Source organism: Lytechinus pictus, chromosome 12, assembly GCF_037042905.1.
Source record: "Lytechinus pictus isolate F3 Inbred chromosome 12, Lp3.0, whole genome shotgun sequence".
NCBI lineage: Eukaryota > Metazoa > Echinodermata > Echinoidea > Temnopleuroida > Toxopneustidae > Lytechinus > Lytechinus pictus.
Genome location: NC_087256.1, coordinates 19,582,221 through 19,602,394, shown reverse-complemented (window position 1 = coordinate 19,602,394; position 20,174 = coordinate 19,582,221). Strand labels below are relative to the sequence as shown.

The following is a 20,174-nucleotide window of genomic DNA, read 5'->3' as shown; positions in this document are numbered from 1 at the left end:
CACAAACAATTTAGCCTTATCATTGATAAGCTACAGAAATTAAATTGTAGGTAAATCAATTCAATTCACTTTATCATATTCAAAGTGATTTCAATCATCCCAGTTTTCATGTTGGTAATCATTCATTTCTTCATAATTCTATACATCGCAATAAAATAATTAAAAGAAGATGTAAAATAAAAGGTTAGGTCTTCTTTCTACAAGCATACCTGGATGTCACTTTCTAATGAGAAGCTCAAGCAATTGAAATACAGGCATCAACAGGATGATGTGCGGATGAAGCAAGGAATAGCTTGGATTGCATGGTATCGTTCGATGGATGGATGGAAGGAAGAAGATAAGAAGGAAGAGGAGGAGGGGAGGGGGGCAGGCATTGCTACCAGTGGTTCTGAGCAGCCCGAGACATCGTGCACCTACAGTGTACACCTAAAGCAGCACATAGTTGTTATTGCATTGAGTGAGGGAAGGGGAAGGGGGCAGTCACTAAGAACAAGGGGGGGGGGAAGAATGAATCATATGAGGAGATGTAAAGGGAAAGGACAACTTGTTTTTTTTTTAGAATGTTACTTGGTATTGAAGCATTTAACTTCTTACCACTGAATATTCAACTGATTACATGAAAATTCAAAATTACTAAATCCGGTCAAAATTAGAAACTGAATTTGAATTACATTTCAAGTGAGAACAGAAATTAGATGATCATTTCATTAAGAAATCCTTTTTATCATGTCAGGGTATTTGTTTAACCGAGAATGTATTATCTGTTAATTTCTTTAAATCATTTTGATATTATGATTATCAAGATAATTGCAATGGTAAGATTGATTCAGCTGTGATTTCATAAACTGGAAAAAGTTAACAATGCAAATTTCCAATGAAAACTCAAAACAGTTGCTAAAGATCAATATATTTTGCTAAAAATTGATTTTTTTTGGGGGGGGGATACAAAAATTAGTGACAATCATTAATCAACATTAACAGAGAGTCTGGGAGGGGGTATAGGTCTCGGTCTAGGGAGGGGAGAACTCGCAATGAGAGGGGGTGATGGGGGAGGGGAAGGGAGTGGGGGAGGCAGGGGTGGGGATTGACTGGACAACGGGGAAGATGTATCGCTCATGGGAGGCTCTGGGGGGTAATCAGGAGGGGGAGGGATGATGCGTATCGGCAACGTGGGGGAAGCCGAGGTCCTGTATTGCCTGACCAAGCGACGGCCGGACGGTCTGAATTGCTGGGGAGGGGATAGGAGGTTGTTGGGGACTGAGTAGATGGGGATGATTGGGGGTGGGGGAGGAGGGGGTGGGGAGGGCTCCTGGGGGTAGTATCCAGAGGAGTGCTGGTGTATGGCTGCACAGAGGAGGGAGGGCGGGGGAGGGGGGAGGTTAGAGAAAGGGTCAGAGGGCATGCGATACATCATGGGACTAAATCTCCCACTAGCTGTGAATACTTGATAAAGCAAAAAGCAGAGAGAAAAAAGCATGTTAAGCATTATTTTCAGCATGATAAACAAGCAATGGAGACAGAATGCCTTGCTTAAGGTATATTTTATGACACAAAATGAAAATAAAAAATGGGTTTCACTATTCTAATGATCTGATTGCATAAACTCAAATCATAATGTATTTAGCAAGGAGGAAATGGAATTTGACATCATCAAAAGGCAACTTTATGCTACAAAAAAGTCAAGTAAAATTTAGAGTTATGTGCCACTCCCAGAGTCCAAGCTGGCCAGGTTATAAACAATACCATTTTGGGGGCCCATATCGTGATGGGCTCCTCCAAAGTATTGTGCCACTCCTGTGAGTGATCAAGCATACACTTAGATTTTTTTGTCAAAAAATATCTACAAGTAAAGAATTCATTATTAAATTAAAAACAAGTTACTTGTTTGCAAGATTACAAATAAATGAAATACAGAAAGTCTGACAAGCAGGCAGGCAACTGGGCTTGCTCAGAATGTCCCCCCCCAAAAAAAAAACAATCATATTACATATATAACATGCTTTTTATTGTATAATATAAAGTAACTGTAAGTCTGTGGACATCCCTGTACAGTTGTAAATATCAATCACATACTATTATGTTCAAAGGCCCGTATTTTAACGAGTTTGATACCCTACATAAAGTCATTCTTATAAAAACAAAGTAGACCAGTCTATTTGTGTATTAGGGGGTTTTCTTACCATCTTCAAATGAGGAGTCTCTACTACGGTGTGCCAGGCCTGTATCTGGGCTTAAATGGTCTTCATCTTTTTTTAAGTTTTCAGATGTTATTCCATGTGATGCATGAGTTAAAAGCAGGCATGGTATGTTAAATGAAATTTTATGACTTATGAAATAGGCTACAAATATGAACAAGAAGACATTAAGACTAACTGCTTCGATAACTACCAGTGACTACATCATGCAATAAACCAAAGTTCACTTTCCACATACATGTATACAAACAAGAATAATCAGGATTAAAATAAATCAGTTAAGTTAAGCACACCATACAGAGTCTCTTTTTCAATGTGAACAGCCCCACAAGCGTTCAAAACAATTAAACATCAATGGTTTATCATCTGGTCCGGTTCAGGTAGATCCAAAGACATATCAATGCACACCGGTAATGTATCATGTGCAGTGGTGCTAAAAATTTAATGAATCCCACCAGAAAATGAACATATTTAAAGTGTTCAAGTTCTGCCATGGGTGAGATATTTAATTGTGAAGTCTGGTGATAACATGTTACATTCAATAAAGTTTGTTTCTCTGGGCTCGGCGAACATTGTAGTGTTGTTGTCTTCATTCAACACACAGCATGAAGGAGTGCATTTTGTGGAGGGGTTCACCAACTTTTGAGCACAACTGTACGCACTGGGACGTATCAATGCAGTTCTCCTTGCCCCATGTTGGTGCAGGTACATACATGCAGGTAACATTCACAGTCAAACTATTATTTAGCCAGCTTGGCTTCATGTTGGTCTCAATCTCACAACATTTCCCTTGCCTTACATAGCAGTGATCCAAGGTTATTTACAAGACCACTTAAAAGAAATACCAAGAAATAGAAGCGGGTTCTGTATAAAGGGTCTACAGTCAGACCGCAGGTCCCTATGCTAATGAGCAAAAAGGCCAGATTCATCCAAATCATCTCGTGGCTGAATCCTCCTCCTTGCAAAATCTCGTGATTCGTGAGATTTTCTTTCTCTAAGAATTTACCTGTTTTAACCTCAAGTTAAATGAAATATTATTGCACCATCAGATAGAGTAAAAGTTACTCTTTCATATTGGTCATTTATTTTATATACAATATTTTGTTAAATAAGTAAATTTCTGGCCTGAAATTGTGCCTCAAAACTGAATTTTCTTCCTCTGTTTTCTTTTGCGAATTGTGCAAAACTTTTTATTTTGAGCCTCAATGATATCTATATCACCATAAAGCTGAACTTCTGTACTTTCTCACAATGCCACCCTTGATATGCGGCACCTTTTAATCGGGTCAAGATCACACTTTTCCTACCAAGGTACAAGACGAGATTTCTGAAATTTTGTACTTGCATGAAATCCAGAGTTCTGATTGGCTGGATAAGGTTCACAGAACAACAGGCGCGGGGTATTTGAGGAGATTACCACATGGGAAGTGTGACCTTCCCACGAACCCAGGCACTGGAACCGTTGGAATTTGCCATTGTGTGGTCTTTTTTACCAATCAGAGTGCAGTATACTTGTTTTCAAGCTGCTTTATGTACTTGGCAAATGAAAAGTGTGATCTTGACCCGATTAAACCAATTCTTATTTTGAAATCTATATCATTTCAAAGCATACATATTCAGCTTTATCATGATATAAAAATCATTAGGGCTCAAACAAAAATAAAGTGTGAAAATAGCAGCTTTTGTCAGGTGAAAATATTTATTTTGTAGCATATTTTAGATCAAAATTTTAAGCTATATTACAAAATCTTTGAATAAATCCAAACACATGACCTGAAAGAATGATTCTTCTTCTTTACAATGGTACCAAATTCATGAAATTCGATGCATAATTAGAGCAGCAATGACCGAATGAAAAGAGGTGTTTTGGTACGCATCAAGCTCATTAAATATGCAAAACATCTCAAGTCATGAATATCACTTGGATGAAAGAAGCCACTTTCTTGGGACATGCAGTCTGACTGTCTAATTCCAAGTTAAAATGAATTGAATAATATGGATATATCATCTTGTAACATGCAGAAGAAACCAGGAGAAGAAACAACTATGAACAAAACATAACCAAAAAATACACAGAACAAAACATACATATCAACACAAATGTTACTATAGATATTATTCATAACTGAAAGGGCAATCTTCCCAAACTAAGAAAGAAATGTACATGTTGCACATGTCAGCTTACATCTAGAACCATCTTCACACAAAACTGGGTCAATTTGATTTTTAGTTATACACATGTATATTAAAATCATACAAATTAGGCCAGATTTTTTTGTCAGTGGCTCTGTTTAATTCACATCCAATGTGATGTATAAGTTTGTGAGTTTGAAACCTTACAGTTAACTGTAATGTGCTCCTGTTGCTTTTAAGGAAACTCCACATTAACTCATGTGACAATTACTTATGCCTTGATTTTTCTGAAGATGATGGGTTAGGTGTATGGCTGTACTTGGACTTTTGCTTTGGAATGCTGCAATTAGTCGGATTAGGGTTAGGGTTAGGATAAAGGTTATTTTAGATGTTTAAATTTAAGCAAAAGGTTTCTATCGGTGCAACTGCTGCCTGATCATAATGTAATTAATCTTTTTTAAATCCTACATAAACCTGTTGCTATGAAAACAATAAAATTATTTTAAAAACTCATATAAAACTGTTGTAACAGGACATCGATGAAAAACAGCCTTGCTGAATCAAATGTTTCTTTTTATTCCTGTATAAATATGTTGAATAAATAAATAAATGCAAAAGGAAGAGGGAAACATGCTATGGACAACCACACTACATTGATCAAAAGAGCAAGCCACTAATTCATAATATTCAGTCCCCACATTTCACTCCTGCAACAGTTGCTCTTGCTTTTTATCAAACATCAGCAGCGCCAGCAACTTCAAGAATTTCAAATTCCATCATAACATAGTAACTTTCTTCATACTCATACAAAAAATGATTATGTTTCCCATATCTATTTGTGCTTTCCCCCTTATAATCCCAGCCAAGGCGTAATTTCCTTCAGCAAGAAATAGATCCACGATATGCTGCACTCAACCCAGGTGAGGTAAATGTGTTCTGGTTCTGAGCAAGTAATTCCTCAAGAAGCTGTTACAACCAGAATCTGTAGACTAGCCTGGCCGGGGTGATATAGGAGCACCTTGAGCACCTAACAAGTTTTATATGTGCGATGTACAAATACAGCTATTTGACTCCGCCTTCAGTTAGTGTCTCTGTGCCTGAGTGTGTTAAATGAATATCATTAACATTTTGGGCTTTATTCAAAATGAATAAAGATATAATTGCCCTTAACGTAGGGATTCATCCTATTTTTGCTTGTATTTGTTTTGTATGTATTTTTTTTCAGAGCAATTGTTGCAGGAGACCCAATCAGTGGGTGGACACTGATCATTTTCTGTCTAGTTTCTACCTATAGCTTGCTGCCTTCCCCATAGCCATCCTCTGTCTATACTGGATTGCTGACGGGCTAGAAGGGGGGACCACGATGAGGAACAAAGTTTGTAAACAAGAATTAGTCCGTAATAAATCAACAGGTGGCCAATTCATAAAGAGTTACAACTAAGGTAACTTTGACATTACAACTACCATGGTAACAGGGCTCAGCAGCCAATCAAAATCCAACTTCCATGTTTTTTACTGTAATGGCAAAGTTACGAAAGGTGTATGTCTTTATGAAAAGGATCTACGGTGTACATGAGACAATAATTGTCAAGGTATATTACAGTAGGTCGATTAATTGTCCGTAAAAATATATTGTTTTGTTTTCAAAGCTTTGAAATAATTGGAATTGTATATACATGTAAGAGAAGTGATGACTGATTGGTAAGACCAATCACTGATGTTTATAAAGAAATGTGAAAATGTATTTAAATAACATTTCCTGGCCTATGAATCTTAATTAATTTTATATGCAAAAATCTTGATTTTCTGAAGGATATTGAACAGCAAAAAGGGAAGATCTTCCTATATTTTCTGTTCCTTTGTTCTCTCTTGCATAAAATACAAGTATTTGACAAAATAAATACTATACAAAATGTGCAGCCATTCGCATCATTGTAATTGAGCACTTATATGTACCATGCATGCAAGTGCAATTATGTTAAGTTTTGAAAATAAAAAAGTGCATCCAACATGTCCATGTGCAAGCATTTCAGGCCATTAGCATTAGTCAATGGAATAAAATCACAACTTATATCCAGCTCTTATTATACGACTATTAACTTACACCAGGATTTGCGGTCGTCGAAAGACGGTTGCCTACTGCTTATGGACCGCCGCAGTGCACTAGCCATATTAGAAGTGTTCTGGAATTGATACCATTCTCCTGGTAGGAAGAGGGGGTAATAAAGACGGGTGTGGTTGTGGTGGTGGTGGTGGTTGGGGGGTGGTGGAATTATAGGGTGGTTATTATGATGTTGATGTTGGTGGTAGTAATGAAGATGGTGGGGATGTTGTTTTGTTGGTGGTGGTGGTCATGGTGATGATTATGATGATGATGGTGATGGTGGTGGGAGTGGTGATGGTGGTTATGATGATGATGGTGGTAGTGGTGATGGTGATGATTATGATGATGATGGTGGTGGGAGTGGTGATGGTGGTTATGATGATGATGGTGGTAGTGGTGATGGTGATAATAATGATGATGATGATGATGGTGGTGGTGGTGGTGGTGGTGGTGGTGGGAGTGGTGATGATTATGATGATGATGATGATGGTGATGATGATGATGGTGATGGTGGTTATGATGATGATGGTGGTAGTGGTGATGAAGATAATAATGATGATGATGATGATGATGATGATGACAATGATGATGATGATGGTGGTGGTAGTGGTGATGGTGGTTATGATGATGATGGTGGTAGTGGTGATAATAATGATGATGATGATGACAATGATAATGATGATGGTGGTGGGAGTGGTGATGGTGGTTATGATGATGGTGGTAGTGATGATGGTGATAATGATGATGATGATGACGGTGGTCATTGGGATGGTTTATAGTGGTGGTGTTGGGTGTCATTTGTGGAATTGATGTTGGTTTAAATAAAAATCGTTGGTGGTGAAGAAAATAGTGGTGATAATGGTGACAGTAATATTGATGATTATTATAACAAATATAATGATAGTCAGTGTTCAGAGTTATTTCAATAATGGTGATGGTGCTCAATGGTAGCAATAATTTGAATAATTTTTTTTGAGAGATCGATTTAAGAGTCAAAAGAACCAGGTGGATCATTGAAAGAAAATCAAGATAGTATATTACAAGTGAGAGACATCCATGAATATCTCAAATTAATACAAGATTTTGAGTGATTTTGACAATGTTTACAAATTAAATGTAAGTCAAATGCAAGGTCGAGGCAGTAGCTTAGAAAAGTGGGTAAATATCAAAGATGGGGTAAATAGAAGTGTCAAAGTTGGTGAAGGGAAGAGGGAAGGGGGTTCAGGTGAACAATGAATTCATCAGAGAGCATGAAAGGGGGGAAAGGCCACACAAAACATAGAATGAGTAAATGTTTACTTTCAGAGAAAGATGGTAACTGTTTAACTCTACTATTAATCAAGACTACAAATTTTTAGTGCAAAACTGTGAAGGCAAATCCTTACAACATACTCGGGAACCAATTACAGAAAAAGCTGTGTTTAATTACATCTCAATATAGTAAAACAAAAGTTCTATGTGTGTGCATCTAATATGTCGACAATCAAGTTGCATTTGATAATTAGAGTTGCAACTGATAGCAACTTTTCTGCAACAGTGCTCTGGTCTACTGCTTTCACCAAAAAATGGGACTTTTTCTTCATTATGATAGATTTATTTTGCATAATATCAAATGTGCACTTAATTCACATATTTTCTGTTCTAATACATTTCTAACAGGCAAACATAAAAAATGATACTTTTGAATGAAATTTGTCTCATGGATGTCAACCTTAAATACCCAATCGCCAGAAGAACAGAAATGCATTATTGCATGTGACTTAAATAAACATCAAACAATATTATTCCAATCTCATCGAAAGGTTTGTTCTTAATCTCATCCATACCCTCTTCAAATGACATCTGTCTGTCTCCAAACGTTCCAAACAGGACTCCGTTGTGACTGGCCCCACCTGCCGACGATGTGCTTGGGCCTGCGAAAGCTTGTCAGGAGAAAAATACATACAGTGTGTCCCACAAAAAAAAGGAAGGTGAGGTTCTCAGTACTCTCAATTGGGTCAATATGTATTTAGATCTGGCAGTCATGTGCGAGAAAGAGATTGTTCACTCACATTTTATATCAAAATAAATTGATGGTGATATTTCTATGAATCAGAAAATTAGTTTCTTTTTATGGGACACACTGTACATCTTGGCAGAATCATGCTTCAGCATGACTGGTATCATGCATGAACAGAAGCTGTCTTATGAGTTTAACTGATCATTCTTAAGCATGATCTCAGCTGGGCACTGAATTTCAAACATATTATGTAAAGAACAAATGGCAATAAAAAAGTGTTGCCTATGTGTAGTCTATCATGCAAGACTGTTCCATTTGTGCAGATGAGATTCTTTTGCTCCTAAGAAGCAAATAAGACACCTTTCTCACTACGTTCCTAAAACTAGTTTACTGGAAATTAGTTAAACGCGTAGTGAGAACAATCAAAGCGGTCTTGGAAGATATCTTCCAAACCAGTGCTGAAAACCACCTCGCGATGTAGTTTTCCTAGGTTTTCAAGATCGCTTGCTTCGGTAAACTGGTTTTAGCGCAAGTAAGGACACAACCATTCTTCGTAAAGAGATCTTCGCACATTTTGAGCGTGCTACTCCACACGACAGGTGTAGAATGCCTACACTGCAGTTTCGAATTTTCGCGCGAAGCATGTCACCCCACTGAGAGCATTTCCATAGCAACAAGATCGCTTTACGTGAATGAAGTGATTTTGAAAACCACTTTCGTGTGATCAAGTGAGAACGCAAGCAAAGCAATCTTCCAAACTGGTTTCCTGAACCGGTTTCCAGTAAACTAGTTTTAGAAAGCGTAGTGAGAACGGTGTCTAAGCCCCACAGTTTTGCCAAAACTCTAGCATCACACAAACACAAATTCGGCTAAAGTCAGGTTATGTACAGTTTGGTTATCTCACTATATTAGTATAAATGTATTTTGGATAACATTACACTTTTACCAAATTCACTTTTACTTTAGTGCACTTTTACTGCCTTTTCTATGCATTAATGCTTTGGTTTAAAAAAAAAAAAAAACATGTTGATGAAAAAAAAATTGATCCAAGCCATGATTACTGAAGTAAGGGTGTTGCAAACCAGTAATATTTTTATTTCTTAGGCCCGTATTCTGAAGTCGGGTTTAACTTAGACTCAGGTGTGAAGTTGTGGTTTAAGTATGGATAGCCAATTGTTACATAAATCACTAACAGTAGATATATCATATTTCAGCTCATTTGGCTCTGTCTAGGAAGCATAAAATAGATGATTTTCTTCACCATTGAAGAATCAGGAAAGAGCACAGTAAATCATAAGAAACATACAACTTTAAAAAAAGTTTGACACTTTTGGCTTCCCATAATTTTAGCACAGAGTTAGACCATGGTTTAAGTTAAACCTGACTTCAGAATACGGGCCATTATGTCCTTTTCCTGTTATTTTCCATCCTAACATGCACTTCATCTCAAACACCTTTCACTCTCACTAAAAAGGGACTTTCACAGTTGGCTATCTGACTACCAGCAACTGTTCCAATCACATGCGAAATATCTAGAAACCAAACAGTCAAACGACCAAGTGCGAAAGCCCCTTTTTTTTCAGAGCTCTATGCAAAATCATCATATCATTCTCAATCTTTAGGATCTGAATATCAAAAAGTATAACAATCACATTATTACAAAACATTCATAAAACCATGTTAAAAATGAATGTTTTGATAGCTTGCCTACCATTCTCCTCCTGATCTTTCAACATTTCCTTGAAAACGGCCAACTTATTCCTTGCTATTTTTGATCGACCTGCACTTCATAATTAATGTCAATGTTCATTCACACATTTATTGGCATGCAAACAGGGAGTGCCGGAGGATTCGGGAACCAATGAAATATGACATTGTGTAAATTAATTAAAACATACACAGGATGCACCTTAACAAGAAAAGGGCATAGGACAGAAAGAGGGGGAGGGAGAGAGGAAGAAACAGAGACAGACAAGTCGACAGACAAGAGAGAGAGAGAGACAGCAACAGTAAAAAGGCAATGGGTTTGTGAAAAGTGAGATAATGAAAGAAAAAAATACAGACAAATAGAGATACAATAGATTTTTAAAAGCACAATTATGAAAAGGAAAGATAAATTTTATCAAGAGAGAATTACAAAGAAAGTAAGAAGAAATATAAGGGGGAAATCACACATTGTACAAATATAGCATTAAAACAAGGAACAAAAAATCGAACAAGACACATTGGCATAAGAAATTAAATAGAATCAATGGGGGGAAACAAATATCAAAGGAATAAAAGGGCAGTAAAGGGAAACGAGTATTCCAAAAACAAATTCAAAATTTGAAGACCAGAAACAAAGAGGAATAATATAAATTAAGCAGAGAAAGGGTGGAGAACCAACATGATAATCAGGAACAGAAAACAAACAAAATAAAAAAAGAACATACAATACCCAGATCAGAACAAGTATAAAGGATTGGTTAGTAAGAATTTTCACAATTGTACACCGTTAAGTACAATGTTCAAGTACAAGCAAGGAAATATAAGAATATTTTTCACAAGTTAAAAAAAATGACCAATATAAACAAAGCGATTAGAATTTAATTTAGTTCACAAATATAACAAAAATGAATACGAAAGGAGAAAAAAGAAAATATGACATATTAGTTATGCAAAATATCATAACATGTAAAGATGTACAATATGCCTTCATACTTAAGATCATAATTTCCAAAATTCAACAATCATTTTTCAATAACTTATTGGGTGATTTTCAATATTCACCTAGAATTTTCTTTTATCATGTAAGATTTTGTAAAGAATACATTTTTTACATCTTATATTTCCTTGCTGATACAGTTCGTATGTAATGAGTACGCAACAGACAAACAAGAATCCAATTTTATGATTTTTTTTTAGAAAAAGATGTAGCACTTTTAATCTGTGTAACAAAATAAGCCCCATTTCACATTCAACTACTAACTCTCAGTGCACAATATATAAAAACAAGTTCGTTGTGCCATCAAAAATTCCATTGTATAAAGTGAATGCGTACATGTATAAATCATCATTCAATCACGACAGGGCCCTGACACATAGAACATACAATTGATTGCAAATTTAAACTTATGTGGCTAATCATGTTAAAATATAACAATCGATTATAAATAATAATTGATGTGAAAGGGCCCGGTGCAATTAACTAGTCAATAATATATCAGTTATAACAGTGTTCCTCATAAAAAAAAATACAAAAAATTCATTTGTAAAGAATGCTTCAGTACAATAAATATACAGTTTAATTGTTTCCTAGAAATTGGAGGATTCCGTAGTTCGCAAAGGTATCATGAAACAACTGAACTACTGCATTGATTGAATAAACAAATGAATTAAAAAAGGAAAGAAAATTAAGTGTCTTGTTTTGCAAAATGCAAGACAAGTCTGGATATGTTTTGATCCTATATGTATATCTACAGTACAAAAACAACACAAGCCTGAAGTCCAAAATCGATTTGAATTAAATCATTCCTAGTGACTAAATGAAACAAATATATTGTGAGCACAACACAAGCACTGCCTTTCCCATACTTAAAAATCTGGTGTCATATTTCATCTAACTTGCAAAAGCTGGATTATACATCCTACAAGATTGACGATTAGCAAATAACAGTTAATTGCTCTGTAATATTTTCTAATAATCATTAGTTTGTTCCAAAATATCCTCCTTGAGAATATATAGCATATAAAGTCATTTATGTTTGCTACATGTAATTCTTCCAAATGTTGTATTGATGTAATTCTTCCAAATTTTAGTATTTCAAAACTCCGCCTTTCCCATCCTTTTCCATAAAATTCCCATCAATAATGGTCATTAAGATACCTTAACATAAATATTCAAAGTTGTGCAATGTAAGAACTTTCTGGCGGCTTTCCTTTTGAGTTTTCCCCAAAGATTTTGTACATTTACAATGTATAGAGATGTATGTGTTGGAGGTTTGAACTAGTACTAGTTTGAACAAGGGAAAGCTTCATGGAAATCACAAAAAAAAACAGTTTATCACAGCTCAGACTTATGTTAAGGTACCTTGATGTAAAATAGTAATTCAATGCAGACATTGGTCTATTATCGCAGATTTTTAATAACACTTGATAGTAGGCTGATGACTGATATTTATCAAAATGTTGAATCAATCACATAAATTAATTCACACGGGCTTTAACCCACGGTTAAAAACTGGAAATAAAAGATACACAGAAGTGTTTGCAGTCCCGAAATCTCAATATGAGTAAAAATCACAACCTTATGGCATTAACATAATGACGACTGAAAACTCTAAATTCCCATTAGGAGATATCCCTTTCCAGTTGGTAATGGGTTAATGAAACCATATCGAATGTGCCATAAATTAGGCATACATACACACACACACAAAATAATCATTAATTATTTCTTGTTTGGAATGAGTATAAATGACATCTCAAGAATTGAAGTCCAATTCATAGAATCTTGACATTGCTACTTGTGATCTTGATGGAATGCCTACTAAAATGTGTCTAGATTATCTGGAAATGAGGAGGTTAGAAAAATTCCTGCATACATGAAATAAATTTCACATTTTACAAGCTCTCGAAAGTAATGTTTGGCTTTAGCATTTTTCTTCTTTGCAGCTGTACCTTCACAAATAATAGAATTAAAAGAGCAGTGATTCACTTTTTTTCTCCGATTAAAAGAGTAACCACATGATCAGCACTTGACTCACAAATTCTAACAATCAGAGTTTGCCTGGGATGTCAAACATTCAAAATATTGGATATGTTTTTAAGAAAGGCTCTTTTCATCATGCCCCACATATATCATAGAAGGGTATATTCAGGAAAAAATATTTTACTTGATTTATCTTCTCTGATGAGAATGAGATCAAAACTTCATGAATTTATTCATCAAAGTTCACTCAATCCTTACATGACTAATTGAATTACAATACTAGAAGCTTAAAGTTAGTTTCATGATGTTGCAATCCTGGAATTTTTGTGAAATGTATGATCTACACTCCTCTATAACAGGGAATTAACAATCCAGATTAGCTGTTGTTTGTAAACAGTTGAACCCTGGATTTGATTTAATTTGATTAATCAAGATTTATCTTTAAATATCAATCATGCTACAATTAAAGCTTAAATTTATCAAATTTTGATTTTCTCTTTAAATTTAAAACTTTATGGTTTAATTCCCAATCAAATGTTTGGCTGAATTCAATTCAAATCCATGAAATTTAGAGTTTACTATGCTGAAGTTTACAACATCAATACTTGTTAGGAGATGTTTTCCAGTACTATGAAATACTGCATTTAAATGAAGGAAGACCATACTGCAGGTTAAAGTTAAACTATTAAAATGTTAACATGAGTGCATTGCACAGCAATTATTTTCCTGACCAGGCAAGTTACTCACAAAGCAAAATAAGACATTTTTAGCATATTAAAGTATGTTCATGGAGATTAGTCCACTTTAGGGCGATTCCATTAAATATGTACATCCGATCCCATGTATGTGAGACCTTCGTGAAATTTTCTGTCTCTGATTTCTGGTTCTTATGACAGCCTGTAATGCTGTCAAATGACCATGACTTGGTCAGTTTATGAAGTGAAGTAAGAATTTAGAAAAATGGGGGTCGGACATGCAAAATGGTTGAATATCTTTATGGAATTGCCCTTTAAGTACTTGTGTTTGATAGAATATTAATAATCAAGACTTTCAAATAACTGCAGTGATCATGAAAGTTAATTCTTATTCTGAGACAAAGTGGTAGAGAATAAAGCTGATTAATCTGTGCTGCATGTATTGTAGAGCGCTTAGAAACTTCTGAAAGAGTATTTGTTAAGCGCTATAGAGTATAATAAAAACTTATCACCTTTACAAGAACAATGAAACAATAAATCAGTGTCTATGATTTTATCAGTACGTATTCTATTTTCATCTATTGTGTGATCAATGTAAAAGAGATATTAATGCCTCGATGTTGACAGAATCCAGAATTTAATTGTGAATTTGTAATGTTTTGCAAAATTGAATAATCTGACATCAAATGGTGAAAGTGACTCGAGTTGATTATTAATTTGATTGACTTCAATATTACGGGAAGCACACTTAACAAGGAATGGATCCTCTCACTTCAAGACAAACAAGGCAAACAAAATAGTGTAGTGGTGAAATCAATAGCACAATAAAGGAATTAATAAGTGCAGCTCAAGATTTGGTGGTAAAATTAGGAAGAAATTGGCACTTATTTTAAAATCATCATTTCAGAATAAAGGACTCATATTAAATAAATGTTAGAAGTTAAAGATATTGACAAACATCTAAATGGCTCTAAATCAGATTGAGTTTAAAACGAATTGGATAAAAATAATCAGCATTATGAATCACATTGTAATCCATTCGAGAAAATTATAGAAATACACAAACATCCATTCTAACTCTCATTTTATCAATTTTCATGTTTTAATTTTGTATAGGGTCTATATGTACTTTTTTTAATAGTAATTGTATTCAATTAAAAAAAGGCCAGTTGCTTACGAAATCTGAAAGGATCTAGAACCACCATATGGGGAAAATAACTATTGTTAGCTTAAATCTTAAACCAATGTCAATGCACCAATTCACTGCACTTCAAAAAGAATATGAAGGATTTTTTTTTTTATCAACGGAGATACTCGAAACAAAAACAGAGGAAATCCCATTGAAAAATATAAATATTTTTACTTCGAATATTATGGTATGATGAGTTTCATATTGGAACAGGAAAAAATGAAGGAAAAAAAAATATATGAAGGCAAGATGAAATTCATGGTAAAGTTAAAGACTAAATGACAGTTCTAAACATGTTAAGGGTCATTTTGGATTTGAAATTGTGATATTAGTTGTTGGAGAAAGAGCTAAACTTCAAGTCTATTTTTAAGTATTCCTGTTAAATCTAGGCAAACCTCGGAATGCATGTAATTCTTTAGAGGACAAAAGGTGAAAGAAAAAGAACAAAATAAAACATTTAATTTCCAAGCAAAAGTCAAAACAATAAAACAAAAAACAAAATGCTTGCAAAGTGTCTGGTGCAGGATATTTGGACTAAGAACTTTTCATTGCAAATTGGCAAGAAATGTATCCATGGACTTGGACTTCTTCGGTAACGACAACAACAAAACAATATACTGTGCCTCATACATATCCAACAACCAGTTTCCTTCATTTTGAAGGAAAAAACATCAATCAGATGCAAGGTTTTCAAAACATCTACACAAAGAAAAGATATATGTTGATTGTTGAGTGAAAAAGAAGTCAACTCTGTACAAAAAGGTGGCAAATATGGAAAAAAATATTACAACTATGAACAATACAGGTGAACACATTTACAACATGATATACAAAAGGGTATATTTACACACACACACAAATACATACAGAAGTATAAAACACTATGACCTAGATTGATATATTTATGAACATTTTTTGAAGACACCGTCAATAAGACTTAACTTGTACTAGTAAGCTGCTTTATATACTGTTTGCAGAAAAAATATCCAGTCCTATGAAATCAAATTTTGATTTGTGCTCTTTATATAAAGAGTGTTGAAATAATCTACCGAGTTTGACACAAACATGAAAGAGAGATATATTTAATTTGCCATGATTCTGGATTTGATTTCCTATCCATTTCTTTCAATTTCCTTGAATATTCTAGATCTAAAGCACAGATCATAGCACTGTCATTCTATTCTTTGAGAGTTAACTCTGGTTATTTTCATGCCACATCAAAAGGCATACAACTTAATGTCCATGAAAAAGGTGAATTTATATTGATCAATCAAAAAACATTCAAATAATTTTTATCACAATACATCAAATTTGTAATCGTTAAGGCAAAATAGTACTTATTATTTCTCTTGCTTTGTGTTGTCACTGCAGAGTTGAATTTTAAAATGCAGATGTTTCAAAATATAAACATCTAGAAGACAGAAATGATTTATCTTGGGGGTATTTCATGAAAGTTGTCAGCTCGGACAGTTACAATAGTAACAGTCAGATCTCAGCCAATCAAAACCATGGATTTCACAAAGATTGTCGGTGTTGACAACTGTCACGAAACACTCACATGAGAAAAATTTATTTACATCTGATAAAGTGCGATGACATTAACAATTCTAGAGTTGTTATCATAAGTACAGGGACCAAATAGATTTAAATACTTAAATGCAAAAGAGTTTTGAGACAATGCAAGCTGCAATTTATAATAATTTCAACAGCATGTAGACATATTTCATGCAAATAATGCATTGAAGTGAATGTGAATATCTACTCAAACAATATTACATTTTTCACATCTAATACAATGTTGATTTGAATGCAAAATTTATGTCATCAAATAACCGGGGAATTAATTAAGGCATTTATTCTGGATCAAAACAGTCTAGTTGTTATAAAACTCCTGACTAGAAAAAAATTACCTAAAGCTTTAAATACGTTTAATATATTTGAACAATTATTTTTTCCTAATAAAAAGAACCATTAAATACATACATATATTCCACATATATCTGTCCAACAAAAATTCTGTTTTCCATGGGACAATTGGCAAAATGGTGAAGTTAGTGGCAATTAATTGCTTTCATTCCATAAATGCTGCAAAGTATTATTAGTTTGCATAATTTAAATAGTTTTCAAACCGTTAACCCTCCTGCACGAGCAAGTTAGATTCATATTCTGGAGAAGGAAACAATTATAGGCAGAGGTTGGCATGAGCCCACTATGATTTCATAGTACAAAAAATAATAATAATTCATCACCAAAAACATAATTCTTGAACCAGCAAGAATATTTTATCCTTGTAAAAACAAATGTCTTGAAATCGGAATATACTTCATTTTTTAAGAGAAAAGAGTTATAGGAAAACATATGTGACATAAACCTTTGTTTTCTATGTTGGATTGAGTGGCTACATTGAATTGTACCACTGAGTATGTACCATGTATAATATGTGTATGTATTTCCTAGTTACACTGTACTTGTATAACATGTGCCTTTCAACCCATGGGGACACTGGCAATGTACAATGTGGGTTTAGTCATAAGATCAACGGTCCAAGATATTCTCTTCAATTGCCACAGAAGCAAAGTCAAATGAAATCAAATCTATGTAAAGTGGCTTTTGAAATTATTTAAAGGGGAAACGACACATCAAGAGTGATAAAAACCAGTGATCTCTTTTGATCAAAATATTCTGGCTTTTTCACAACTTAAAAATGAACTTTCAGCAAAAATTATTCCTCATGATGGGAATGTTCATTTTCTTAAGGTCTGTATCCTAACAAGGTTATAAACCTGTGTAAAAAGAACACATGATTTCCAGCTAATATTGTCCTTTCTGTTACACTATGGAATTGTCTTTTCACACAATTGCATTTTCGGAAGCCACCTCAATCACCTTATATGGAATCCCCAAGTGCTGTAAGTACATGTGTAAATCCAAGTGTTTGGCAAATAAGAATTCCATTACTTCTATCCCTCCCCGTCGTGTAAAAGGTGGGATCATTTATATACAATATGAAATGAATAGGCCTATAGTATACAACTCACACTAATGTGAAAGAAAGATGACTTCATATGTTGCTGGTGCATTAAATTTTAAAGGAGACAATTGTGTACGTTACGAGGATGGGTTCTTAAGTTAGCAACGGACAAAATGAATTGACTCGTTCAAATCTGATTCCCACCAAAGAGCTTGTTTTATGAACATTACCATATTGCATAATAAATAAATAATGATTTTGATCATAAAACGCAAGCTGTCTGGAGTTTATGATAAAAATGATTAAAACCACAAGCTATACACAGAGGGCAGATGGTACAAGTGAGTATAAACGGGACAGAGAATACAGAGAAATAAACTACAGCTTATTGTGATGATGATGTAATAATAATATTAAGAATATTAAAAAGAAAAGGCTGATTGGATGTACAGGTAGATCAGAAGTAGTAATCGTGAGGAGGTATATTAAAGGGCTCACCGGGGTTGTAGGCTGGTGGAGGAGCCATGGGGCGACCTAGGTCATTATACGCCAAGATGGGCTCATCTGCAGAGAGAGAGAGAGAGATGGAAATATAATGGATGAATGAATAATGGAAGAAATGTGAAGGATGGAGGGAAGAGATACGGCAAGGAATGGGGAAATGGGAATGAGAGCAAAGCAGGGAGAGAGAAGAATTGAATGGATAATTGTAGACATACAGACAAAGAATGTAAACGAGTGAAAGAATGTCAATGGGGATATCAGAAATGAGAGAGAGAAATGATAGTGACGCAAGTGAAAAGAAGTGAGTGAAGAGGGGTGGGAGAAGATGAGAATACAAGGGAAGAAGACTCAGATAGGGTGGATGGAAGAGGGGGATGAGAGAAGGATAAAGGGGAGAAAAGAGGATACAAGAAAAGAAGATACACAAGGTGGATGAGAGATATACAAGAAAGATGAAAAGAAGGATAGACAGGGAGAAACAAGGACAGACCGAAAGAGACAAACAGGTAGAGGACAGAGAGAAACATCAAGAACAAGAGACAAAAAGTGACATGGAAAGAAAAAAGATGATGGAAATGGCCAAGGCCCTGTGACATAAAGCTTATAAATTGATTGTAGGGGTGATATTTGTGATTGATAATACACAATAATCAATGCAAGCAGTTACAGAAATTAGCCCCAGGATCAATCGCTAAGCTTAATGTTACTAGGCCTTGGAAGCAGTAAGCATACTCATAAAGCTTACAAAATGATTTCAGTATTTTAAAAAAATAATGAAATATATCATTGTTCTGCAAGCAATATACTGTCGCAAAGGTTAAAAAGATTCACTCATTTAATTTACGGTGTGCTTATAATTAGAATATATAACCTTGATGATAAAATTTGTTTCAAAATAACAAGTGTCGGTTACCTTGCACATAATGTGGGTTTTGCTGAGGCATCATACTCGTCGGTCGCCCGTTGTCTACCAAACGTATGTTGTCTGGTCCTGTTAGACAATGAAAGCAGAATAAAAACATAAAAAATATAGGCATCAACTATGGGGATCTGAGCACTCAAATAGTACAAGGATTTAAAAAAAAAAGGAAATATTACTTAATCATCTTTCCTTTTGTATAAATATTTATTTCATGATTTATATTACTACTTCCCCATTGACATCAAACTGCAGAATAATAACTTGCTATATAAATTGCAATTATGGTAACTACCATGGATACCTTGATTTTGATTGGCTGCGGAGCCCTCAGCATTGTTACAAAATACCAAGATATAATTACCATTGCTTTAAAAAGTTAATGTAACATTTAATTTTTATGTAACAGCATTCATTACACAGTGTCATATCTCTCATCACAGGAGTAACACAAATTCTGCTTTTAGCAAAATTAATTGAATGTCGCATCTTCAGCATTAATTCAAGAATACTTCAATCATCATCACAAGACAGTTACTTAAGCAAAGTAGACAGAGGTTATCTCATTATTTTCAGTTAATTCCAAACTTATGCACCAGATGATAAATTAAATGCTATTGTTCAAGAAACCAATAAACATTGACATTTCAGCATTTCTTATCTGCATAGTGCGTAGAGATGTAAAGCACTTTAAAAAAGAGGAACATTAACAATATCATCATCATATAAAACAATTAATTGACAATATCCCCATATACACAATGTTAGAGATATT

General features: G+C 34.5%; 1 protein-coding gene across 2 annotated transcripts in view; it reads right to left on the bottom strand.

Annotated features, from left to right (window-relative positions):
- Positions 1-931: 931 nt before the first annotated feature.
- The window catches only part of LOC129272518 (prominin-1-A-like), a 64,495-nt gene continuing 45,252 nt past the window's right edge, over positions 932-20,174 (bottom strand). For both annotated transcript variants that reach the window (XM_064107615.1, XM_064107616.1), the window contains 8 exons: positions 19,394-19,471; positions 18,475-18,540; positions 10,143-10,211; positions 8,259-8,354; positions 6,433-6,531; positions 5,617-5,673; positions 2,181-2,246; positions 932-1,443 (listed from right to left, as the gene is read on the bottom strand). In XM_064107615.1, the coding sequence (XP_063963685.1) occupies positions 965-1,443; positions 2,181-2,246; positions 5,617-5,673; positions 6,433-6,531; positions 8,259-8,354; positions 10,143-10,211; positions 18,475-18,540; positions 19,394-19,471 (1,010 nt within the window). In that variant the 3' untranslated portion in view covers positions 932-964. The remainder of the gene's footprint in view (positions 1,444-2,180; positions 2,247-5,616; positions 5,674-6,432; positions 6,532-8,258; positions 8,355-10,142; positions 10,212-18,474; positions 18,541-19,393; positions 19,472-20,174) is intronic.